This window comes from Poecilia reticulata, chromosome 21, assembly GCF_904066995.2.
Source record: "Poecilia reticulata chromosome 21, P_reticulata-male-v2, whole genome shotgun sequence".
NCBI lineage: Eukaryota > Metazoa > Chordata > Actinopteri > Cyprinodontiformes > Poeciliidae > Poecilia > Poecilia reticulata.
In genome coordinates this window covers 17,615,625-17,643,175 of record NC_088850.1, presented here as the reverse complement: position 1 = coordinate 17,643,175, position 27,551 = coordinate 17,615,625, and the positions used below count along the sequence as shown (strand labels likewise).

The 27,551-nt window shown below is 40.4% G+C and overlaps 1 protein-coding gene across 8 annotated transcripts in view; it reads right to left on the bottom strand.

The window, feature by feature from the left end:
- klhl29 (kelch like family member 29) overlaps nucleotides 1–27,551 on the bottom strand; it is a 273,850-nt gene that overhangs the window by 127,608 nt on the left and 118,691 nt on the right. For 7 of the 8 annotated variants that reach the window (XM_017302254.2, XM_008398295.3, XM_017302252.2 and 4 more), the window contains 2 exons: nucleotides 8,643–8,790; nucleotides 4,630–5,151 (listed from right to left, as the gene is read on the bottom strand). In XM_017302254.2, the coding sequence (XP_017157743.1) occupies nucleotides 4,630–5,151; nucleotides 8,643–8,790 (670 nt within the window). Of the gene's footprint in view, nucleotides 1–4,629; nucleotides 5,152–8,642; nucleotides 8,791–16,040; nucleotides 16,231–27,551 lie in introns of those variants that run through there. The other variant, XM_081602207.1, reaches the window with a different exon arrangement.

Genomic DNA, 27,551 nt, shown 5'->3' with positions numbered 1-27,551 from the left:
TTAGATGCTCATTGTGTGTGCGTGTGTGTTTGTATGGGTTACGTTTGTGTGTAAGATGGATTGAGGGAGATAAAACAGGAAAGAAAGCCTCAGAAGTAAAGAAGCGTTAAAAAGACGTTTGACATGACAGGAGAGGCGTGGTGCTGCGGCGGCACATGCTCAGTAGTGCAGCAGGTGGCCCCGACAGATCCGCCTGTGACCCCAAACTTCAATTACAGCCAAATCCGCCAACTTGTACGTCTCCTTGCTTTTAGGCAGCTACAAGAGAAGGAAAAATACATAAAGCCACAGCTTCCACTGTGACAGCGTGAGGCCCGACCACAACACAGCTAGCAACACCAGCCTCGGTGCATGTCGAGCTACGAGAAGGATATGGAAAAAAAAAAAGAAAAAAAAAAAACACCCCGAGTTCTAGCAGCTGGTGTGGGTAACGGGGATAACAGGCGCAGATCTGTAGGAACGAACACTTTGATTCGACATGAATGTTTTTTTTTGGTGGCGAGATGCTTTTAAATGGCGCTCAGTCGCATTCGCAGTGAACGTGTTCATCCCCGCTGAGCTGGGAACCAGCCTACTTGGACTGATATTCATCAGCACAAGCATCGATTTTAATGACTGGGTCAATAGACACACACTCTCAGCGTCTCCCTCTTGCTTTCTCCCCTCCACCCCCATCAGGAGAGCAGTCTCTGTCTGTCTCCATCTCTTCTAATCTCACCTCCTACTGCGTGCTGCTCCCCTTTTCTCCCTCAACTGTCCTCTTAAAACAAACAATGGCGCTCGTTTGGAATTCCCAAAATTTCTGTTAAATGCGAGCATGTCAGGGCGAACAGCTGGGGCTCGAGCCCGCAGATGTGGACGGGCTGTTAAGTAGAGGGAGGGCTTGGTGAGATTTGTGTTTTTTTTTTTTTTTGTTTTGATAAAAATCAGAATTGGAGGAAAACAAAAGGCGCCTGAAATAAGCAAGAGGTGAGCGAAGGGGAGGAAATTAACAACTGGTGAGAAGGAGTTTGATTTTGTGCGCCATGACAGGCAGGTATTAAAAAAAGCCCTGCTGCGGATGGAGAAACCAGGTAGGGAGATCACAGCCAGGTGACTGGCATGTCTCAGAAGGTGATGAAGTTAAAGCTGCCTTCCAGCAGCTCCGTGAGAATCCACACACACACGCACGCACGCGCACGCACACACGCACACACACACATCGACAGATACACTAAACGCCACAAACAGACAGAACCAGGCAGACACTCAGACGGACACAAAGAGGGTGAGCGCGCCCCTTTTTGATGTGTCCACTGATGCAAAACAAAGACAAATTGCTCCCTTTGAAGGCAAAGCCAAATCAAACGTGGACTGTGATTTCTGTCACCGCGGCGTTAGGCTTTAAGGCTGTACGGCTGACATCTGACAAAACATCCACTCGGTCACACCCAGGAAGTTAGGCACGCGTGTAACTGCGCACACACACACGGATACCCATGGCCTGCTGCGAGACAGCGTTAAAGACAAACGGCTAGGCCCGATCCTCGGAGATGGCGGCCCTTTCCCGTCAAAATGCCAAAGAAGCAAATAAGTAACCAGTACCAAGTCGCCGAGCTGAAAGCCCTGTTTATTTTTTTTTGATTTATTGATTTGAAGTGGAGTGGCATATTAATTCAGCTGCTCTTGTATTTCAAGGAGACGCTTCAAAGATATTTTTGAATACCAGATGTGAGATGCCCGTCTATATAACATGGTCTTATTTTGGAACCGGTGACATGTTGACGCTCGGTCAAGAGTTTGTTGAGCCAGTTTAACACACTCTATAGCTGCTTGCTGCCATTTTCCTCACAGGCAGAAAAATAATAATAATGATAATAACAGTAATTACGTCTCCAAATCCAACAAGCTCCCAACCATTCCCGATCCTACATGTCCCATCGCAGCCAGAAATAAAAAAAGTTCAAAACAATAAAAGAAAGATTCTCCTTTTCATCCAGTAATTATTCCTGTCGTCTGCTGAAGCTCTTCAAGTATCACCGCATGGAGTATTCTCCTCGGGTAATATTGCTCTCACAATCAGACAACTGTCACCACTCCAAATATTTGCACAAAACACATAATCAGCTATCTTGTATTTTCTCTCTGTCAACACCAAAATATCTCCAAATAAGGTGATACCCAGAAGGCAGAGCAACACTAATGTGGCAAATCCAAAAGATTAATGTATATGCGAAACATTTATTAGGATCCTGAAGATGATATTTTATAATGTATGTTTGCACATTTCTAGAGTAAAACAAGGCAAAGCTTCACCTCCAGCAAAACAGGGCAGTGGCCTTTCAGGCAGCGGATAGATCTCATCAGAATCTGCTCCAGTGTGGATATCGGGTCAGAATTGCACCAATCAAGATTGGAGATTTGAAAAATCTGATTTTCCCACGATCGGATCCGACTGGTGATTGGCAGATCAAATTCTGAAAAATCTATCCACCCTCCTCCTGTTAATTATATGTACCAAGACAAAAGGCTACTGTTTTCTGTCTTTTGAAACAGCATCATTTAGGGACACACTGCACGCATGATTCAGGATACTCTTGCAATTCCTTATTTCTTTGGTCATTCAAAACTATTGCTTCTGTCAAAAGTCACAGAGTTATTGTAAGAAAAAAAATTAATCCAATTAAAATCCAAATTTTAAAAGGAAAATCCTGAAAGAAAAAAAACTGTCAGGGGTGTAAAGAGAATCCTATTAGGCTTATCTTTTTTGTTTTAATATATATGCCACTTATTATTATCCTGCTGAAGTATTTTTACACAACCATTAAAACACAGGCCCCTATGTAGGAGAACTTTGGCCAAAAATAGAGGTGTTTTTGTGCCTTGAATGTCAATATCTCTTATTGACAGTTTGCCTTGTCCAGGACAAAGCAAACTTTAAACACTTTAAACACAAAAATTATCCCACCCTTGCATATAAGAAGACTGTATTTGTCTGGATTATATATTATTTGCATGCTTCCATAAACCGATTTCATATTACGTGTTTGTACCTGTATTTTATACAGGTAAAAAAAAACCTTTGCATGTCCTCACAAACAATTATTTTGTCCTTTTGTCCTGACAGAAGGTTGGCACTTTGCACAGAACAGAGGAGGCCTCGCTCTCCACAGCTTTCCCTCCATATTTTAACACGATGCCACAGCAGCAGGACAGAAGGTATCTGGCCACATTTAAATTCAGCGTTAATTGTTTTAAAACAGACAACATAACACAAGCGGTAGGTTGGGATTTGGGACCTTCTTGGGGAAAAAAAAGAAACAGGAACATTAAAAGAGAGATGTTAGGCAGGAACGGCCAGAGCGGTCGGGGTGGCATTACTGTGATAACAGCAGAACCGTAAAAGGATTCCTGTCAGCCTACTGAGGAGATGTTATCGCTGCTAATTAACTGATGCTGACTCTTTCACCTGTTTTTGCTGAGTTTGTCGCATTACTACCATGACTTAGAGCAACTGGAATCTATTTAATGCTAAGCAAGGAGGAACTCTGGGAAACCGATCTCGACAATTACTGTAATTCCAATCAGGCTCTATATATCTTTGGCCAGGGAGAATACATTTTAACATGTAAATGGGTCCTAACAGTCTATTAAGCTTTGCAGTGTCTTAAAAGTTCGTATTCAACCGGACAAAAGCAGATGAGCCTATCCAATTATCCACTTCCATTTCTACCTGCAGCCTCATTTCAATGTATCACAGGCAGCCGCTCAAAATAATTGCTTTTTGCAATCTACGAGTTCATTGGAAGTCATTTTATTGATCAAAATGAGTCAGGTAAAAGAAAACAATCTAAGCCTAAATTAAAAGGTTCATTAAATGTGAAAATTGGTTGGGGAATTGCGAACATCTGTTTCTAGCAGTCGGCGTCATAAATGGCAAGGTTAAAGCGAACGCCGATTCCTGGGCTTCTTCGACGTAAGGCGGAGCTGTGAGGCAGCCTTGCAAACCCGGCGCGAGCCAACGAGGCTTCAAAAGATTTCGAGAGAGATGTGAGGGCAGAGACTGAAAGCTCTTCCTGCCTTGTCTTTGGTGGGGACTTGTGTGTATTGCCACCAAGAGCAAAGAAAAGATTAGCCTGACACAGTGAAAACCAATTTCAGAGCACAATATTACAGATGTTTGCTGTGCTATAGGAGTTTGGGATCAGTACAACACCTTCTCCAAAGAACAGCTTATAAGAAGTATAGAAGGTTTTAGTCACAGCTCTTTTTCTCCGCGGCCTTGGTACAGTTTGGAGGTAAAATTCGCTATGGTTGCAAATCGTATCTCGACAACCTATTGATTGAATGTTTGAAAGCCTTGTTCATGGCTGCTGTCAGCTCTTGTTCATAGGCAGAAGGGCGCAGGTCTGCATGTTTCAATTCAACGAGACGCCATAGAAGAGTAGGTCAAACGAACAAAAAGTCCAGAGTTATGCGATTTGATGAAAACTGCGTCGGCTTGGATTGACCTCTAAGCTCAGTCTGTTAACCAAACAAATCTATGTACAGTTTACAGGCTGAATAAGTGAGAAAAACACCCATACAAGTCAAGTACAAAATCCAACATGTTTTATAAAGAAAGCACCAGACGAGTCAGTTCGGGCTTACCTTTGGGGTGTCCCGGGTCACTGAACTCGTACTTCCCGCTCCCAACCGTCCGCAGCATTTGCAACCCATTGGGAGCATCCTGATTGTCTGCAGCTGTAGACTGAGCATGCACTGCTGCCTGTCCATTGGTGAGAGGCAGGGTAGGGGGCTGGAGGAGACTGGAGTGAGAGGTTAAGTGGCCATTGCCCATCAAACTGTGAGGGTTTGGATGAACCACCGGGTTGGCTTGGGCAGTGAGGGCGGTCGGCGTAACCGTTGGCTGAGCTGCCGGGTACGGAGGCTGGCTGGGCATGCTCAGCACCAAGGAGGGCCCCTGCTGAGTCGACTGCGGTGTGAGCTGGAAGTGGGTGGTCATGAGGGGATGCTGCGGGGCCACGGGTGTCTGGATGGATGGGGTTACTCCTATGATGGGTGACTGCGCGGTCACACTGTGGCTGAAGGACGGAGGTTGAGGGAGGCCATAGGAATGGGGCAGGAGGCTCTGCTGGCTTACAGCAGCTACTGGTGCAGCCCAGGCTGGACCTGATGAACAGAGAGCAGAACATAATGACCATGCAACAGGAAAGATGTAATAATCATTTTATTCAGTTGATATATATATATATATATATATATATATATATATATATATATATGTGTCCAATTATTTATCCCTACAACAGACTGTAAGAACATAGAAGTGAGCATCTCTGACAATATAAAAAATGTACCTGGTCACTGATCTTTGAATGCCGTTTTTGTGGTGTTAAAACATTCATTTTTATTCTACTATAGTTTGTTACTCTGTAATATTGAACAATTACAATATCAATGTAGAACAAGTAATGTTTATATAGGGTACCATGTTGTTTTCCTCAACTCTAAAGCTACTGTATTTTGAAACTAATACCTGACAGTATCTTTATTTAGTATCAGACTTGCATGATATCTTTACTTAAATAAAGATATTTAAGTAAAGTGTTGGGCACCAAAGGTCCTGATTGCAGCAACTCTATCTGAAATATAACTCCTTTGTTTAAAAAAATGCACCTCTAAGGCTGTATTATAATGAGTCGATGGGAAACAAAAATAGATGAAAGTGCTCTTTGAGTCATCACTGATTGACGAGATATAAACAGATGTGTTTTTAGTATGCCATATGACCATTAACAAGGCTAACCATGAGGGCAGAGATATGATTGTCAGACACACGTTATTCGATCAAACAAAATGCTTAAGTCTGCAGGAAGAGACAGACTGACACTACTTTCCGTACCGCCACCCTCGGCGAGTTACTCCACGTCAGATCAAGTTTGTTTCTGACTTGAGACTTTTGAATAAAAGGGATTCTTGAATAAAGTACCGATCTGCAACCAAAGTTGACTCGGTAATAAGATTAAGAGATTTGATTTTTGCTACAAGACCAATAAATAGCTTTCTGAACATGAAGGCTAACATGCTTCATGCAGCATTTGGCATCGCCAATGCACAAGTCTGTGTTTACCCACACACTCCGAGCCAATCATTTCTCTTCCCTGAGGCGATAGATGCCGAGGGTGTGCTGGCCATATTGGACCTGAATACTTTCTCCCTCCCTCACAAACTCACTCACTCCTACTCCTTCATCTCCGACTCCTTCTGCCAGGGTCCAAGCTCCAAAAATAGCCTAGCACTCTGCTAAGGGGCTAAAGGCTAAATCACAGCATGCAAAAAGCTGGAGGAAAGGAAGCCCACATTATTTACGCTGCCAACCCTGCTGATATAATAATCTGGGGAAAAGAAAAAGTGATAAAGACACACAGAGAATAAAAGAAAATAATGAAAGTGAGCTCTGTAGGGGAGAGGATAGTTCTATAATTCGCATAACACTGAGCTATCAGCGCTAGCGACAAATTAAATATCATTTAGTTTGAATGTCTGCTTGGAGAAAGGATTCATTTATTGTGGCATATATAAAAAAATATTTTAAAAAAAGAGCAAAAGCCATGAAGCTGCAGTGATGGACGATAAAGATTTCAAACATGTACACTTTTCCAAGTTCATTTGTTTTTATTGAAACACATTTTAGTGTCTGCCAAAAAAAAAGTAATCATAAGGCTAAAGTATTGTAGGCAGCTACATTTACAGTCACCGCCTACAAAATTGAATGCATTGATTAAAACATATTCCTTACAGTAAAAGATTCAAATCCCTTTATCATTTATTAATTATTTCCAGTTTTCCTTTAGCCTTAGCCTGGGATAAAAAAATAAATAAAATAAAATTTTAGCACCAAAAGCTTAAGTTGGAAAAAGAAAAACCAACTTTGTCAATTACAAACTTTTTTTCAACATAAAAAAAAAACACAAAAAAAAACAGTGAAGTTTCTTGCGTTGATTAATTCTGGCACAGTTGGCAGAGAAGTTTTCTGGCAACACAGTTCAGTGAAGTGTGGCGAGGAGCTGGCTTCGTCGCAAACGCCAGTCACAGTTTGGAATAGCGCACGCACGCAAATCACTATGCAACACTATGCTCGGATTTGAGTGTCATATGTGACAGCGTGGTGGGTTGGCGACATCTCACTCTCCTCCCGCTTCACTCGGAGCCGGGGCCCGGGCGCGGGGCGGGGTGCTGCTGTTGCCGGTAAAAAGGAGGCTTCACAGCATAGCCAAACTCCGCTTTTCACGGAATCACGGAGGCACCTGGAACTTATTCGAATCAAAGCAACACGCCTTCAGTTGCCAGGGAAACATTTTAATGATGTATCCATTACCCATTTGCATTTAAGATCATCAAATTATAATTGGAAGACACTTTTAGTTTCACACACTGTGGCTTTTGCGTTTTCGAATGTTTGCCACCACAGAGAACCAGCTGTCCATGGTGTGAATTCGTACAGCCAGAATTTCCGCAGCATCCCGCCCGGCGCACGTATTATTCTTAAATGAGACACATTTGTGATGAGCAGGAGGCAGAGGCCGGCAGAGCAAAGGAAGGAAATTAACAGCTCCGGGGCATAGCCATTCTGGGCGAGTTCATTACAGCACAAGTTAAGAAAAAAAAAAAGAAAAAAAACGCCTCGATGCTGGCTTAACTTGTTAATGTCAGGTCTGTAGTGCACAGCAGTGGGATCACGGCGCTGTACAGATTTTACAGAAGCATGAGAAGAATAAGGTCAACGTCTACATTTGGAGGAATCTTGCCTGTACAGATGTGAGGGACTGAGTCAGTTCAGCAGGTTTTTAATGACATTAACAAGTACAATAAAGTAACAGCTGTGATGAGAATATCTTTATTGCTTTTTGAGCCAAACACAAGACGAAAATTTTATTTAAATAAAAGAATATGACACACTACTTTATATTTATATATTTTCAAATAAAAATCTCAAAACTCTGCATTTAATCTCCTTCACTCTGATACCCCTGAATAAAATGCAGTGATAAGTAGTGCCTTTCAAAGTCACTGTAAGCAAATAAAGAGAATCTGTTTGATTTAAGATCAGTATAAATTTAGCTGTTCTGTGGAGGCCTCTGGGATTTATTAGAGTACAGTTCCAGGTTCGGGGAGGAAGTTGACCAGGTCATAGGTCACAATACCTACAATAGTGGTGTTTTAGATTAAAGTACGTGCTGAATTCAAATCCAAGTCACTTTTAATAGATTCTTTGTAAAAACAGCTATAAAACAAATTAATACATTTCTTCCTAGCTCACTATTTTGCACTGCTTTGAGTTGAAAAAAATCATCTAAAATGCCAGTAAAGTCTTGTTTATGTTTTGTCCCATGAAAAAAAAAAAGGGAAAAAGCTCATTGTTTGCCTACTGATGTTGCATGATGTAAAGATATGTATAGATATGTACACTTGTGAAGGATGCCTCATTAGCATCAGGTGTGCATGTAGCTGGCCTGGGCTGACGGCAGTGTAAGCAAGAAAAGCAAACCTGCATACATCTGCTGCACACATGCATACTGATGATGTAAAGCTCTGTAAACTCAAGTTAGCTGGACAGAAATGCTGCGTGCGTGCGTGTGCCTGTGCGTGTGACTCATTACCGGTGGGCTCGCCGTCTCTGTGTTGCTTGGCAGGGGGCTCGTCTGTATCCCAGGGCGTGAGCTGGTTGATGGGCGTCTGTCCCCACCTGACTCCCGGAGCCAGCAGCAGTCCTGGGGTCTGGTTGTCTCCAGGAGACAGTCCAGAGACCTGCAGCAGAGAGCCACAAACAACAGCGCTGATTAGAGCCGAGCACCAGCAGAGCGAAGAGACGCGGCGAAAGGAAAAACAAATTATCCGGCGCTGCTGTGTTTTTTTTTTTTTCTTCTTCTTCTTCTTTTTATTCAGCCGCCCCAAAATTGTTTGGATCAACAAAATGTGTTTTTAATAGAATATGTTCCTTAAAATTGGGTGAAATTTGCAAATTGCAGCAACGTGAAAACGGTTCTTCAAGGTCTGGAAGTGAGCAGTGATGACGGAGTGCGGTGTATAATTAGCAGTGAGTGAGCGATGATTACAGCCTATATATAATGGGGACAAGCAGGAGGAAAAAAAAAATAGTCCTGCTCACCGCCTCAAGAGTATCCGCAGACAGTAATATTTCATTTTTATGTTAATAAATATTAACTTTCGACCGCGGACTACATTTAGGCTGTGATTCTTTAACACGTTATTAATTTTGATAAAAGAAAAATCAATCAGAGTCCAAATAAAGATTTTCTTTTTCTTTTCATAGAAGTGCGAGGAAAGGAAATTGGAAAGCTTTCTTGCAGGAGGCTGCTAAAAGTTCCCTAAGCCTTTCTTTTCTCATATGTTTTTCTCCAGATGGGGAGTAAGAAATGTTATCAGGCCAGCGCAGGTTGATGAAAACACAGGGTCAATCACCAGCAGACCTCTGAGCAATATTCGTCTCTCCCTATCAGAAGTTGGGCCGCTTGGTCTAACAACTTGGCAGGCAGAGGGCAGAGCCAAGCCTTACTCCCCCTCCCCCCTCGCCCCGGCCAGCCTGAGTTAATAGAAAGGACCTGGTCACAAGTCTCCTCCTGCGTCCTCACGTCTGATCCCTCCATCCCTCAGTTCCATTACCCCTCCCGCCCTCCCCCAACCCTCGACCCCGCGTCCACTTCATCAGACGTGCCATCGTGCATTCCAACAGCCGTGTCGACAAAGCTCCCGTCAGGCTGACCGTGCCGGGGCAGGAATGCAGCCCAAACAATTTGGGTTTATAGCGAATTACTATGCAGCCTCATGAGGCGCCTTGTAGGAGTATTCGTATCCTTTAACCTTTTCACATTTTGTCACAAACGTTAATGCGATTTGTTTGGAATTCTTGTGACTGTCCAATAAGAAGTAGTGGGTGTTGATATTGAATTTTGTTTTTTCTTCAAAATATCTAAAAAGTGAGGCGTCAGAAAAGGTTGGACGTGGTAAGTTTTGTAACATACTCTCGATGGGACGTAGGTCTGGACCTTTACAGAACAATCCCGACATATTAGTAAACTTTGAAATCATTCTGAGAGTACGGTTTAGGGTTACCGTCTTGCAGGAAGGTGAACGTCCGTCTCAGGCCTGTGACACATGCTTGTGTCAAGTTACAAATGGGAGGACTTGTGGTTTTCTTTTAACTCTCTACTTGTCACTTTTACAAGAAGGTCAGAACTAATACATTTCCTGTCAACAGATTCTCCCAACTTTCCAAAGTTACTATGAACATCTTAGTTGCTTCTTTGATTGGTGGTCTCTTTGCCCACCATATCAATTTAGTTGGACTATCATGTCTTGGTATTTTTGAAATCGTGCCATGCCTTATTGACTTAAAGATGATTGAGTAAGAACTGAGATGTTCAAAGCTTTTGGTAATCCAGATTCGTCCATCTGTGTTTTGGCCTCTTGGCTACCAATGCCGATCTTGTCTGGTCTATTAGTTTTGGTGATTTCTTGGTCATTTTGTAGTGGTGTCATACTTGTATTATGCCCTAATCCTGCTTTCAACTTCTCACAACTTCTTCCTTGACATTTCTGCTGTGCGCCTTGGTTTTCATGATGGTGTTTGTTCCCGATGTACAACAAACCTCTTCACAAAAACCTGTTTATCCAGAAATTAGACAAAGGTGGACTCTTTTTACCAATCTGATCACTTCCAGATAGAATGGGTTTTTCTGGAATTGATTAGAGAGTCCATATACAGTATATATATAATTTGGCAAGACATTGGGGACTGGATCAATCCTGCTTCTGAAGACATTTCCCTCCCAGCTTTAAGTGAGATTTATCACAGGGGCCTTCAGAACTTAAATATATTACATGCTACAGATGCGGCGCAGCATCTGCTGTCTAATGAACAGATTCATAAAAGCAGACAAGCTCAATGAGTGTCACTTACTTGACGTATCTATAGTCAAAGTTATCTGACAGTTTGTAAGTGCTGGGGGCAAGAGAGGGAAAAAAAAAAGCAGCTAAAGGAAACACGTCAAGACAAAGCAGAAAACAGAGTGATGGAGTGAGAGCATGACGCTGGGTTTAGGTGGAGACAGACTGTCAGGTCTTTTTGTTCAGCTCAACCTGTCAGCTAAAGACAAGAGAAAACTGAAATGGTTCACTCGGAGAATGCCCAAAGCGCACAATTGCACTTGACAGCCCTGGAGACACAGGGAGACCGATTTGGTGTGAAGAGCTGTGTTCTCTAGCCTGCTATTTGTTTTAATAAATGTTTTCACTCCTCTGCCTCCTCGGCGCTTTGCATGTTTCATTCCGAGTGTGCTTTACTTTTATCTATGTTCAGGCAACTTTTCATTAAAGCGCACTTGCTGTCCCCGAAAGCTCTCATTTATACTCCCACATATTTTGTGAAAACAGTAGGGGGTGTGAGGGAACGGGGAAAGGTGGGGAGGAAAAGAGCCGTTCCATTGAAAAGCGGTCCATCTGTAAGTGATCTAACGCATCATGTAAAGGAGAGAAAGGAAAGAAAAGGGGTTTTAGTCAGCGGCATCACACTGACAGCATATCAGCTTGGCTCAGGAACAATCCTGACTTAAAAATGATCAAGGTTAGATAGTGAAGCGCGTACACCAACACATCCACGGGACACACAGGTGTGCACGCACACACACACACGCGCACACACACACACGCATGCAAGCACAAGCCCCGAGTCGCCAGGAGATATCAGGAAAAGGTTTTTATTAAGATGGCAGGCTTGCTGTAGGCAGGCGGAAGGTACTGTAGGTTCTGGGACAGTAGCTGCCATTTTCTCTCAATTTTATTTCCTTTCCCTATTTGTAGTCCCCATCCTCCCTGGCCAACCATTATCACCGGGCAGCAGATGGTTTCCTCTGACTTGACAAAGCCCACGCTGGAGGAGGAGGAGGAGGAGGAGAAAGGGAGCCAGATAAATAATTTTTTTGAGTTGAGCCAAGCCATTCTGTGTTAGTCGTTGGGCTGACTGGGGATGTTTTCTGAGGGGGGGGTTATATGCAGCCTCCCTGCCTATAGACCACACATTGGAAGAATTATCAATGGGTCCAAAAAAATTTGCAAAAAAACCCCTAAAAGGCTGTTGTTCAGTTATATGAATGGCTTTTTTTTTTATGGTGCAATTCAAAAAAAGCATTTCACAGTGAATAAACTTTATATTCATTGTCCATTTTGTTCTCGATTAGAGATGGCCAGACACTGGAGTCAGTTGATGTCTCCTTCATAAGCTGGGATCAGCAATCAGCAGGTCCAACACAGACACGAAAACAAATCAGATTTTCTTTTTCTTTTTTTTAAAGCGGTAAATGCAACAAAACCGAGAGCTTCCAATATTCTAAGAGTTACACAAACACAAAACAGCAATTTGTACATTGATGCATTTTTCTTCAATTCAGTGAAAACATAAACTGGGGTGATAGACCGGCTCAATATGTCGTAAATTGAAAAGCAAGGGCTTAAATTACAAATGGCTTTGAATAAAATCCATATTTCTCGATTTATTAAACATGCGCTGTCAGATTGTAATGAACGCTTCCACAATGGGAATTTGTCTTTGTCATCAACCTGGAAATGGGAGAAAAGCGTTCGTTTGAACTCAAAACATAAACCATAATGTCGTATGTCGTAACGGAACAGATTGAAACTGGAAGCATAAGGATGTCCTTTTTAAAGCGGTCGCCTCATATCGCTCCCATAACCTGAGCACCGGTGGCTCTGTGACTGCGCTGCCCATCGTCTTGTTTGACCAGAGTGACTTTCTGTTTACTGCTCTGACACAAACCCCCTATGGTCACGGGTGTTTTACCTCCGTGTCCCCATTAGATAAAAGGTGAAGGATGGCTGCTCAGGAGCCATTTGTGACAAGGTGGTCAGTATTATCAGGGGGCTTGCGAACGATATCTCCGGCTCTCACAGGTACCCAGTCATTTTAGGGATAAATTGCAACATCATCTAAATTTGAATGTTAACAGAAATATGGCGACTCTAAAATAATTAGCCGTTTGTTTTAAGAAGATTTAGCATTTTAAGCTCATTTTCTAAAACAGTCGTGCCAAAATGATCTCTACCTGTAATACAGCATACACAGAATAAATATTCAATAATCCAAGGACAGATAGATGCAAGTCATCCATAAATTTAAATGCTTCCAGTTAATAAAGACAATTTCACTCTCATAAACCTTTATGTCAAGAACATATAAAATATGGATGCAACCGAGCCATTAGTGTAGTCACAAAGACAACAGGAAGCCCTTGATCAGACAGGGAATAAAAACTGTATACACAGAATTTAATAAGCTTTCTTGTGATAAACCATGAGCGCTTTTATCGTTTCCTGTTTTTCTAATTTGTTTTTTTTTTTATTCTTTTTTTGCACATAATCTGTGAAAATTTGAGCCTTCTGAAATTGTTTTTCTTGTTTAGTTCCCCAGGATCACAATGTTTCTTGCTATACTCCTCTTTACATCAGCTCTAACCCTGACCTTGAATAAACCCCCACAGAATGATGCTGCCAGCACCGCACTGGGGTACAAGTTATAAAGGGTGAATGCCATAGAGTTGAATTTAGGTATCATTTGATAAGAGCATCTTCTTGACAGATTTTATTTGATAAAAAAAGGAAGAAAATGACATCCTTTCTCTTCTTAACAGTCACTATTATGTTTTACTGCATCACATAAAATCCCATTCAAATACATTCAAGTCCATGACAAAATGTAAAAAAAAATTAAAAATGAACGAGTAAGAATATTTTTCCAGTAAGCTGCAACTACTGTTGTCAAGTTATTCTCAAAAAATTACTTGAATTTTTTGGATGGATGATTCCTTTGACTATATCCGTTCTTTTAACTAAATCAACCTGCAACTTCAAAACGCCCACAGTCGAGCCAGAAAATGTCCTTTCTACTCAATCCTACGCTTGTTGTTCCCATGTCAGATTCTTGCATCCAAGAGGGCATGATGATATCAAGACGAATCAGACCCAAATACTCCGTTTCCTTCTATGACCAGGCAGCAGAGGCAGCAGCGTAACTCTACTCGGCATGTTGGCTTTCCTTTCGGACAAGGCAAACACTGACATCTGTCACCGTGCGCTGATGCACGGCGCTGCTGTAGTCCGCATTGTTGTTCGTGGAGCTTTTTTTTTTTTTTTTTTTTGCCACTGGCTACCATCTGCTGCGAGTATGTTTAGGAGGGGCTGTGTTGTGATCCAGGACTTCGGGCTTTGATTGCTTTCAGTTATCCACATCCAAATAAACAGAAAGCGTTTGCTCATGGCATTGTGTTTGTCTTTGTTCAAGCCAGCCATCACTTCCCTGATTTATTGAACCAGTTTAATCCTCGGAAAACACAGAGCGGGACATCAAACCTCTCAAGGAAAACTACAACCATGGACATGCAGCATAAGCTTCACCTCTATGGTGGTTATGAGAGGAACATGCATGGCTGAGCTTGAATGTACAGCACATGTTCCATTTAGAAGCGGCTTAGGTTTTTAATAAGAAGTTGATTAGTACTTTCCTGAACTTATTAAAAAAAAAAAAGGGAACCAGAGTGTGTGAGAGACAAACTTGCCTATTGGACCCAGATGGGTGCTGGTCATTTCACCAATTTTCAATTTTGTACCTTTGCAGTTTGTGTCTTTTTTTATGTGGGATATCTACATTGATTGTTCTTTTTTTTTTTTTTTTGAAAGGTATGCTAAAAGTTCATTGTAAAAAATAAAATTGTAGTTACGAGTCTGAAATAGGGATCAAAACCAAACTTTTAGAAAATGAAATTAATTATAGGTGAGATGTGAGAATTTTACAGACACAAAGCTTCAAAATTCAGGAAAATGTTAAAATACCTACAATAACTATGGTAGAACACGACGACAAGCATCCAGGTAGGTTTGTTTAACACACAAAACTGAAGAAAGCAGGGCTTCATTTTTAGAACATGGATATTAAATTGAGGTATAAATTGTCAATGCAACAGATTGACCCTGAGTTAAACTATTCTACACAGTGAAACACCTTAACTGCACAAAAATCAAACTGTCTGCTTTCAAATTTCTGGACAAATCTGGGACAGCCTTACCCTAACTTCTCAATTGTGTTAAATCAAATCTCCTTGATTCTATTTCATCTTTTAATATTCATGGTTTATTAGGTGGCAAAGTACCTCACAGCAACAGCTCGGAGATGCTAAGAGATAAAAAGCAAAAACAAAATAAATGTGGGCGTGTTAATTTACTTTTTTGTCTTTCTCCTGGTGGGTTTAGCTATTTATTTTCCCGTGCAAAGCGAATAAATCCACAATATTCCCAGACATGTGGTGGTCCGGCACCAGGCTGCAATTACGGTTTAATTTAAATGCATCCAAAAAGTGAAACCTCGACAATCAACCGGCTTTCTCCTGGGAGATGCATGGACACAAATTTAATCATAAAGAAATTTCAATTACAGCAGTCACTGCCATGCCTCACCATACTGGGCTGCGAGGGTAAAAATAATATCGCACTGTTATTTCACACTGCGAACAAGAACTAATAAAAAAAAGAAAAAAAGAAAAAGAAAACTGTATGGTAAGCAAGGAAATGAAATTTAACTCTAACCGAATAGGTTTTTCTTCCCTTTGGCCAGGCATGGACTGATGCAGTGAATTTGGTTTGGTAAAATGCGGAAGGAGAGGGGAATAATGGCTTTTCCCAGAGAAAAGACATCGAAAGAATGGCATCGCTGGAAGGGGCAAAAGATTGAGAACCAGAGTAAAACAAACTCATCCATCACGACGCTTTGTATCATTGCATTTGACAGATTATTTTAAGCTTTTCTAAAATGCAAAAAAGCAGAATACAAAAATCGCTTTTTGTTTTTTCCCCCCCTCTTCCTTCTCCTCCTCCAGCCGAATGCTCGAGCAGAGTGTGGTCCGAAAGTGACCAGGAGCATTAAGTAGGGCACAAAAGCACACAACTCTTTCTTTCGGAGATTATTCACTTACTGTATAAAGGTATCTCCTCTCCATGACAGCGCGCTGACAACTAAATGTGAAGTGGATTTGTTCTGCAGTTCTGTCATAATGGAGGTGAATACCGGAGCCAAAGAGCGGGGTGGCTGTGTCCAATTTATTCGGTGAGAACATAGCAGAGCATCTCGCTGGTAAACAAAGAGTCCACCGCACCATGTTTGGCAGCCATCTTAAAAATCGACTGGTGCAGCAATGTGCCGAAAATATCAGGGTGCCATACGACATAGGTATGTATTTGGTTGCATGCAACTGCACAGAAAACCCTGGATTTAAGCCATCATGTTAGTAATTGTACAAAAAAAAAAAAGGGAGGAAAATGGACGTTTTAAAATTTAAAGAAAAAGATTGAGCATGTAAATTAGCTTTTGTCTGAGCGACCAGATAAAGGGGAATACTTCGGGGGAAAAAATGAATTTTTGAACCTTGCATTACTGCAATTGAAGTCTAAAAGAGGAAAAATTCACTGAAGTAGTGCTATTGCAGACGCATAAAAACCTGTGGGAACCAGGCATGGAATGTTTACAGGTTTGACAAAGTTCCAGTTTTGAAACTAACAGTATGCTGTTCTGATGGTTCCACATGAGTTCAGTGATGAGCTGAAGAAAGTCAGCAGTTTTCACAAACGGTATAAAACATGCAGTAATGCAGTGGTAGCCCTTCCAGTGCAATGACTGTCAGCTGGTTACAAAATGTCTCCAACACATTTTAACGCTTTCTAGTTTTTTTTTGTTTTAAGAGGACAGCAATTAGATCCTGTCCTTTATTTTTGAATAGATGTTTCTGTGCGCAAATACTACGAAACTTTTTATTCAATGTTACTCTGTGGGAATTTTACAATGGCCCACGGTGAGTTTGAAATATTTTCCAAGGCACATATAATGCTATGGTCAAGTTGGTTTATTTTTCGTGACACCTTCAAATTGACGATGCCTGGCTCATGCTAGACGAAACAGAACAAGTTTGCTGAAATGTCATATCCACCGTCAGGCAATCCTTCTTATTATTAAACAGAAATGTCAGCCATTGCTGATGGCTGGTTGTTCAGGATTGACGGTTTGAGCAGTCAGATTTCAAAATCAAAACAAAATGCAACCTTTCAGGCACCGACATTTAACACAGACAATGCTGATCCCAAGCAACATAACATGCCAACACAAAGGAAACAAAGCAAAAGCACTCTGGAGGATATATGCGCTACTGATGTGCCACAGAGAGGGGTACGGATGCAGACTCTATAATTTCATGCCCCAGGCCGAACGAGTGAAGGGGAACGGACTTCCCTTCCTCTGAAATTTAAGCTAAGACACTCCGACAGCTTCTGGCTCGACGCACACGTTCCAGAAAAGAGAAGCGTGATCGCAGAGGCGAGGCCGATAAGCTTCAGTGAAAAAGCAGGGTTGGAAGGCCCGTCTAATATCCCATGAGTACTCGGAGGTTGCAGCGTTTGCCCTCCAAAACCTCCCTCAGCTTTTCTTATTTTTTATTTTTTTTGCGTTTCCTTTTTCTCATACATTCAGATCAAATGGCTAACCTGTCAACGTTCTGGGAGCATCTCTTATCTGGAGGGGGACGAGCAGCACAGTGAGGTTTCTTACGGAGGGTGACCAGTGGTTGGACATGCGAGCGATGGGGGACTTCCTAATGTCACTGTAACTCTTCCCAGAGGAGACTGGCACAGGACAGTCAGAGACGTAGGTCTCCAGCAGGCCATGACCCAGCCTGATGTGTGGCGAGTGTTTGGGGAGAGAAATATCCACGGCCTGTCACCGTGGCGCCATCAGAGACCCACAGACAACCGTGTAGCTCCGATCGCTGAGGCAAAATGAAAATGGCGTATGACCTTCATTTGCGCCAATAATAAACGAAATTCATTTCACTATGGCAGTAAATGGGCAAAATATTGTTTAAAAAAAAAAAAAAAAAACAATGGAAGGAAGCTTTTTGATTTTTGAAAGCGAAATATTCAAGAACAAATAGATTTACTGGCAAAAGACTTAAAAAGCTTCAAATTCAAGAACAAATCAGAATCTTTCTTCCTATTGTATTTCAGGCTAATTTTATTAAATAGAGTTTTTGGAGATGCACTTCTAAAATGAAAAAGAGCAATCGCATATCTTTGATAAGAGGGAGACTCCCCCATCATTATGAGCTGAAAACTGTTTTCTTGGCAAAAAATAAATAAATAAATAAATAAAAAAGGACATTCTAGTTTGGAGTCTGTTGGACAGGATGTGTTGCGGCTTATTGAGGACACAGAAAAGGATGGAGTAAGCACTCTCATCCTCAGCCCTGGAAAAGTGGGTTTTGTGAAAGTGAATGAATAAAGTAGAGGGATTTCTTTTCATCTACCAAAAACACTCCAAGTTCAAAACATTTTTTTGTGTGCGTGTGTGTGCCAGGATTAGGAAACGACCCGAATTGTTGCTGCAAGAGACGGAACAACCCAAAGCTGATGGAGTCGGACATGAAACAGTTACAACAGATAACTTCAGCGGACGAGGCAGTCAATCCATACAGGCAATCATGGCTTTTGGTTATGGAGAAGTATAAGCTACATACATCGCTATCCCTGCTTTCGTCTTATAGACAACCTTTGCGTTACGCACTGACAGACTGAGCTCTCAATAGCCTGTACTGTAAGGTTTCAAACTAGAGGAATAGTTTGAATTTCCTGTATAAAAACAGCTTCAGGAACCAAACCGTCATGTTGTTTGCGAGAAAGAATTCTGCAAACTTGTTCGTACGAAGGCTAAAGCTTTGCAAACAACAATGCAGTGCTTTCAGTAGCACCTCAGCAGAAGAAAGGTCGGTGAGCGTTGCTTCTGCTGCTGTTGGGACAAATAAGGCAGTTTGCTGGGTGAAGCTAAAGAAAGCAAAGTGCATTTTCAAGGACCTTATGGTCTTACATAAAATGCAACAGCTAAAGATCAGCCTTCACCATCTGTGCGAGTTTGTTTGAATTAAGGAAGCTATGGAGGTTTTTTCCTCCACTTCCACGTCTCCGTATTCTGCTAGATTGGCCGTAACCCTACACACCCCATGCACTTCTTTGCTTATTCATCTATTGCAGTAACTATTGAAAGATGTGATAGGGAAGCAGAGCATGCGGCTCTGGAGAGATCTTTACTTCACAGCATGCAAAGGTTTAATTGAGCTAGAACGCAGGTCTGTAACCCACATGTTTTTGCAGAATGTCTTTATTGGACGTCTGGTTTTTCCACTTGATAAATCAACAATTGAAAGTGTGAGCATAACACATTGTTTGATACAACGGGACGTATCGATTTTTGTTGGATGCTGAGAATTCTGGTGGGAAAAGTCTTGTCAGTAAAAACCACAAAAAACTGACAAAATCCACAAGCTTTTCCAGTGTGGCTGTATCAGAAAAGCCTAATTTCATTCTGTATAGGATTTCACAAAATCCCATACTAAAAGGTATGACATTAATGTACGTGAAACTAATTTAGAACATAATGTATAATGCATGTTAGAAAAATAGCTATAAAACATGGTAAAAGAGCTGTATTATGGATGAACAGACTTTTTTTTCAGATCATCTACTATATGGGGAGCATGTATATATTCAGAGACACAACCCTGTCACCCTGTATGAGGCCCACTGAAAATATATTCAGTGAGCAGCTTCATATTTGCAATGGGGGAAAAAATAAAAATAAAAATTACACTCTCTTCTCAGAGAAGAAATCCAGCCTCCTTATTCGAAAGTCTTTCCAACTTTAACTGTGTCTACACCCGAGAGACAGGAAGTCAAGTTTTTTTTTGCCTACGTTTTGCTTAAAACAGAATGACATCATTACCAACAACTAATGATAGAACCGCAGACAACATGAGGGAGCCGTGTTTGAAAAACGGTTCAGATTGCAGAGCGAGGATTCCTGATCCTCTTGTTGATGTAGGCAGCGATTAATTGAAATTATATGAGCTGCACCGCAAAATGAACTCACAAATGAAAGCTTGTAAACACCGGCGCCTTTATAAAGAGATTATTATTATACCGGCATTGTTTGGGTTGCAATTGGTCATCAGTGGAAGGACCTGTTGGACCCGAGCAGGGAAACAAGACGTGCATATTAACACCTTTTTGTGGCCATTGACTGGATGTGGGCATTGTAAAGTAGTAACAGTCCTTCACAAAAGTACTTACACCCCTTAAACTTTTTCACATTTTTTGTCCCTAACACACAGTGTAAATGACCGAGATTTTGTGATTACCTAAATTAAATAAGAGTATAGTTGTGAAGCAGAAGAAAGCTAAAACATGGCCTTTAATTTTTTTTTCTTTCATTTTTTAAATAAAAATCTGAAGAGTGGCCTCCAGTTCCATTCCCCATTAGTCACTACTTTTCTTTTTGGGGACATTTTTGAAAGCTTTGGACGTCGAGACGACAAAATATTTATCCCCTTCTTTCAAAAAAAACAAAAAGGCTCAAGATCAGTCAGGCGGTTGGAGAGAATCTGGACTTTAGTTTTGCTGCACATTTTCAACTACATTTAGACTGTCGCTGTGCCAATCATGGTTGATTCAAGATTAACCATCGTTGTTAGACAAGGATTTTACTCTTAAAAGGTTCTAAAATTTCAAGTGAACAAAAATGCAATACTTCTGTCTACAAAACGAAAGAAACTTATACATATTGTAACAAACATTTATCTCTTCCTTGCTTAGACTTTAAACTCTAAGAGTTATAACAAGGCTACAACACTAAGAGCATAATGACCAATCTGTCAGCTCTGCTTGGATGATCTGGGTTGAGGTAACTATGTCACTTAGCAAATGAGAAGCTATCACCTTTCATTAGGCTTTCCAAAAATAGCTAAATTGAATGAGGCACAGCAGAATCTGCACTACTACTGTCACAAGACGCCTCTCCCAACACCGAGAACGACCCAAACCTCAAAAAATGTGTTTTTTTCCCCTCCCCTACCTTTTTAAATGCTAAAACACAGTGAGCCGAATTAAACGGATGACACTGTGTGACAAGACTTCACAAGAAAATGAAGCTATTCTAAATGCTGATTTAATTTCTGGTACGTCACATGACTCACCAACACGGATGGGTGCCTAAGAACGTCGGCTAAAAAAGTAGGGCTCCAGCAGCTATTCAAGCAACCTGTGTTGATGTTCCAGCCTTTGAGGATTTAGTCTTGGAACTCCAGGGTTTGAGAGAGAGGACTGAAAGACTGGTTTTATCCCACAAGATGAAGTGGTCAGTGCAGCTTTGGACTCCTACGAGCACAGGAGGGAGTCCACACAGAGCCCTGCTTGGGGTAAGACGTACACCGGAGAGACATGCTGGGATCATTAGAGACCCAAGTCTCCTAAAGAAAACTGAGAAATAGCCATGAACTGTGCAGCGGCAGGTGGATAAACAGACCTTCGCTTGAATTATGGGAGGATTCCTCCGCCCCCCGCCTCGCCACCACCACACCAAGCAAAAGACTTTTCTGTTTGGAGACGCCTTTCAAGTGGCTGTGAATGAGCTTCTGTTGATTTGGCCCGTTGTTGGTTATTTCAAATGCTAATGCACGTCTATACAGATGGCAAAAGTAATTTCAGGGTCCATCTCCCATGTTCCTATAAAAAAAAGATTCCAATTAACAAGTAAAATTACACTGTTTTGAAACTTGGCTGATGTCTCCATGCTGGTCTTGCTCATGAGCAAAAAATGTACTTTTATGAACATTTATGTATTAGGAACCAGCTTTACGCACTTGTGTGAAGTGGACAAAAATGTTATTGAGTGACGTTTTTGAACTGAATTGTTTTCGATGACCCGCAATTTTGACCAGTCTGGGATAAAATAAATTTAAGTTCAAGACGTTCCAGAAAGACTGGTTTAATTATAGTAATGCCTGTATTAGTAAAACCCCTGAACTAAAGGGGAAAGCACTTAAGCCATTAGAGCATATGCTATAAGAGGAGCTACAATCAATACAGTCGAGTTGTCATTACTTAAGTTATTTAGTTTTTAAAAGCTGTTTTCTTCCTTATTTTCCCTGAATACGTGGCAACAATGTTGTTTAATGTCTAATTCATAAATCATTCCACTAGTGAAGTAAATAAAAAAAAATGCTCCTTTCATTTGCTACACAATATAAATGTGACACCAAATACATAAACAAGGGGGGGGAAAAAAAACTTTTCAGGCCAGTCAGGCGTCTTTTGCTTGGACGCCGATAGACGGCATTAATATTTATGAGCTTGATAATAAATCACTTTCATAGATGAGTCATGTTATTTAAAACTGTTCCTGGAGCCAAAAATAAAGATGGAGCATCGTACAGAGGTGGAGTTTACCTGGAGATGCCTCTGCTTTCTCCGTCTCGCGTATCTCGGCTGACATTACAGATCAATAGTGTGCAAAAAGGAATACTATTAGTGGTTAAAATGTTTGCATATCACGGCCGTGGCTGCATTTCCTCCTGGCTTCAGTTCAGTTCATAATCTAGTATGTCAAATAATATCTGAATGCACTGTACAAATTTTTCCTTTAGAATTATATTTTACCAAATTCGACCAGCTTTTTTGATGCGACAGATTGTCTCAATCTAGGGTTGTCCTACTGCCAAGAAAGGATTCATCTTTTTGTTTTCAGAAATTAAATACATTTTTATAAACAGCAATATTTTTTAGAGCAAAAGGGTCTGAAACCTTTAGAAACCAAAGAGACATTTTTGTGCAAATGTTACCTAATGTTTTGCGAAAAAACAAAGAAAATGTTGAAATATTAGCTATAGAAAATTTGTGGTAATTTTCTAAAGAGCCACTATTTTATTTCCGTTCTTATATTTTAATACAAAGAAAAACATAAAACATTTACAAAGGGAAGATTGTTACATTTTTTTCTGAGATGTTGACGTTTGTTGGGAAATTATGTAAATAAGATATATAAAACATATACAACTTAGTTTCCCTCATAATGTTGGAAACAAAAAAAGTACCGTCTTCTTGTTGTGGAAATTAATTCAGGATTTATTCCACGCAACAATACCTGATAAAATCTACATTTATTATATCTATAGTTCAGCACTTTTTTTTTTAGACAAATTACAAAGAGTTAAATGTGAAAGGTCCAAAGACCTGCAGGCTGCAGAGCCCTGTTCTAGTTCTGAGGGGGATCACACTGACATTTACTGAACATGCAAGTAATGAACTTACTCTGGGATCAAATCTGTCTCCCCTACTCCTTTAAAGTCGTGACACCCTGGGCAGAAAGCCACACTGTCCATGTCAAACGTCACCACTGATGGCGCCTGCATCATCTCTACTTTCTTATTTCCACTTCTCAACTCTTGCCCACATGTCGACAGGGGCTTGTAATCTTAAATAGTGTACAGGTTTGAGCTCTTAAGTCTCTCGTAGGACGGAAAGGTAGTTTTGGTTGTAGGAAGGGGTTTGGGATGGGGACCAGGAGAGAGCATCTTTAATCCAAAGCTTATTGAGCTGTCAGGTTTCACTCCCTATCAGAGAGCATTGATTTTCTGTCACATATTCGACTGGGTGTGCTTTTAAATTTGCCTTTGACAGAAGCGCTTCATATAATGGGCCTGCTTTTGGTGGCTATGACCACATCAGGAAGCCCGTACAGCTATTGATTCGTGTTGACGCCAAGCATGGTCCTTTATTTAAATTGATCCACGGCTGTGTAGCCAAGTGCTGGTTTCACACACTGATGTTTAATGAAAACTATCAGGCGGTATTATCGAGTGCAACGCAGCGGAGTCATCACAATCTGATGTTGGGGAAGCGTAGCAGCGGCTAATGACGCTAATGTTTGTGAAGGAGGAGATTTAACATTTTGCTTTGGCTGTGTATTTTTTACTTGAATTTTAAAGAAATTACTGCTGAAAATTATAATTCTCCACATTAGCGGTTATCAGTGACCTTTCCAGCACTCGACTCAGTTGTCAAAAGTGTTACTACTTGAAAGGAACATTAAAAAGTCAGCATATATTTTAAATGACTGATTAAATGGATCTATTAAACTTTTCTTTGGCCTTTTACTGAAAAAATATATTTTTCTGAGAAAAAGAAACGGTTTGGAAATCTCTAATTTCCAAACCGTTAAGCCGGGGAAACTCGACATGCAGACTGAACAAAAGAGAAACCTCCAAATTAATATCAAAATTAATCTCAAACAGTGGAAGAAGACGACAAATGGGTTGTGTTTTCCGCTGGGACCGGGTCTCATAATGGAGATATACAATGTGCATTAAGAGGACATTGCTTGTGAGAGCAGTCACAATCTCTTGGCCATGCCTGGACATTAGTGAGAGTCATTAGGCTCATTTAAATGAGGTTGTTAAGCCGATGAAATGAGGCCATATATTTGAGTGCAGAAACAAAAAAAAAAGTCTCCCATTTCTCATTATTGCACAACCTCCTCAAAGTCGAAAATACAATAACTCGCTGAAAGGAGCGGCCCAGAGGAGACATTTAAAAAGGCTAAAACTCAGCAGAACCAGAATGTTCAGAAATATATCACCATCGAAATGTTGTAATAAAGACAGCTCTTTGTTCTGGATCCTATTGATAACGCTACTTGGAAAGATTACAAACTATACAAAAATTGAACTACAAATATAAACAGGTAATCTTCAACTTTTACTGAAACGTGTAGTATTACTATGAGCCTACATTGGCCTGCTGAGATGCAAGTTATCTGTCCCTATGAGAGTTTTGTGATGTTCAGCTATCACTGCAAGATGAGCAGAAACACGTAAAAGCCAAATATTTAGTCTCAACTCTGCTTTGGAGAGTCTATCACTATTTATAAATATGCCACTGTATGAGGAGTAGCATCATCTACACAAATGTGAACGATGGCTGCGTCTAGATCCATCCCAAATGATTCACATAAAACTCAAATAGTCTCAGGAGTGACTCTTGTGGAACACCAATCTCAATTGTTAGCAGATTAGCATCTACTTTAAAACACACCAATTTCTCCCAGTTAGCTTGAAAACCAACTCAAGAGTCAAAGTCTACAGTATATGTTGCAGAGTTTAGAAGAAGAGGCCCTGATCTACACAAACAAATATTTCATGTGGTTCTAAAAAAGCTCAGCACAGAATGACGTAGTAATTATTTAACAGATGCGATGGTAGTTTTTGTTCTGCAGTCTTGTCTAAATCCTGACTGCGCATTGCTTAACATATTATCAAATAAATGATTAATATTTTAATCTATAAGAAATTCAAATATTCTTGCTGGAATTAATAATTTATCTAAAACTGTCAGAGATCTGCCTTTTAACCATTAAAACCATTGCAGGCTTTCACGAGTAAAAAACTAACAAATTACAAAGAGTTAAAAATGGACAGGATGTTAGTTTTCTTCCAGTTCAGACTTAAAAAATAAAACTATGTGTCTGAATGAGTCAGAGGATAGAAGGTAAAACTGTTTACAGAGCGACATGAGCTTCAGAGCGTACTGCTCCCAAATACTTGCACTGTGCACACAAGTGGGGAAGATGTGATGTAAAATATAATTAAAGAAAACAACGGTACAATGGAAGAAAGCCTCAACTGCTTCAACGTCCTCACAAACCACATCTTCAGTAGGTTGGAGAAAAATGCTGCTTAAGCACAGATCTTAAGTTTTCTGCCGTGTTTAAAATGTTCCTTTTGTTGGTAAAGTCCAGAATTAAGATTACGTTACGCCGTTTTTAATTAAAAAAGAACAGCTCTCCTTTTGATATCCTACTTTTCATGTAGAGTCGGACAGAGATGGACGTCCAATATTAATGGTTTCTCTTCTATTTTGTCGGCTTTTCCTCTCGCAGAATTTCTTCATTTTTCTGCCTGGGTACAGCTCTGCTGAAAATCTGGCATATGGTAAATAGCCCTTAAATTAGGTCCCTGGCCTTCCAGCTTGGTTATCTGTGATGATCGGAACACTGTGTGCTGCTTGAAAAGTCCCATTTTCCCTCTGGCACACCATTTAACATGTCTCATTTACCAGGAAAATATGCAGGTCACACACCAGGAGATTTGTGGTCACATCCTCACCACGCTCAGAACAAATTTAAAAGATTTGAATTCGAACAACTATTAAATTTCTTCCCCTCCTTGTGTTTCCACCTGATAAATATTAATGTTTTCTTTTTCTTTGACCACAATAGGGTTTAAGCAGGTGCCTTCAGTAGAAAGTGGAGGGTGGGGGAAAAAAAATGGCCTCTCTATGGGGTGATGATGGTCTTTGAGAGGCGCCTTAATATACCTACAGAAGAAACAACCTCCGGTCAGAAAAGGAGCAAATATTCAGTTCAGCTCCAAAAAAAGATATATACGAAAACTAAGTTACACATTCTCATGGAGACTAGAAGGCAATATATCAAAACATACTTTTCTCAGGAGCATATGATAAGCAGAATATAAATAAAGTATGTCATTTCAAAAAAAGAATAATACATTCTTAGGCGGCAATTTTATAGTCAGTCAAAAACAAACAAAAAAAAGTTCTCCAGTGGGGTAGGAGGGAGTTTGGGGGAAAGGAACATTTGAAATATATTTTCATCAGGTTCAATCCTTTCGTTTATTTTCAACTCGTTATCCTGGCAAGGCTTTCATTAAAATGTCTGCCATTCATTTTTAAATGCTTTCTTTACCTGCACTTTTTTTTTCTTTTTTCTTTTTCAAGTGGGCTTGCAGATCTGAATGTCGATTACGGTAAATAGAGTTCTTAACGTTTAATCCTTCCCATCACATAAACAGGCGTTACATAAGAATAATAAAACAATGTTGGTAAAATCTAAGGATGGATGAGTGAATGCAGCTCGAAAGAAAAACATCTTCACATTGGCATCGTTTTTTTATCCAGAGAGTTTTAATTTTCTTAGTTGATTACAGCATTTATCCCTTGCCCTGCCAATTAGCACTTCAGATGACTCAAATATGTTGGCATCTCCACTTAGTTTCAAACACTTTTTTTTCTATCTAAATTAGAAAAATATGTTAAAATGCGAAGCTTTAGCCTTTTGCCTCAAAGTGTAGAATAAAGGAAGGACTCTGTGATAACTGTGTCCACATCAGAGGAATATTATAAACTGAGTCACATTATATTGCCAACAGCTTTACGTCACTTGTCTTTAAACATGCATGAACGTTAATGACATCCCATTTTTAATACAAAGCCTTTAATTTGATGTTGCCCCTTTCTTTCCAGTTTCAACTTTTCTGGAACAAGTTTAGTGTTATTAACAAAAACTAACAAAATAACAAAAACTGAAATAAAAACAGTAATAAATGGGTGAAAACTAACTAACCAATCTAGTATCCTCTGCTTTCATGTTTATGGCGACGGCAAAAGTCAATTGGTGGTCAACAATAATTGAATAGATATTTTGAAAATGGTGTACTCTGAGATTTCATTACCCAAACGATGTGTACATAATTACCACACTTTGACCTTTTGGAATTCTGCACCTGAAAATTAAAGCATGAAAACTCTAAAATTAATAT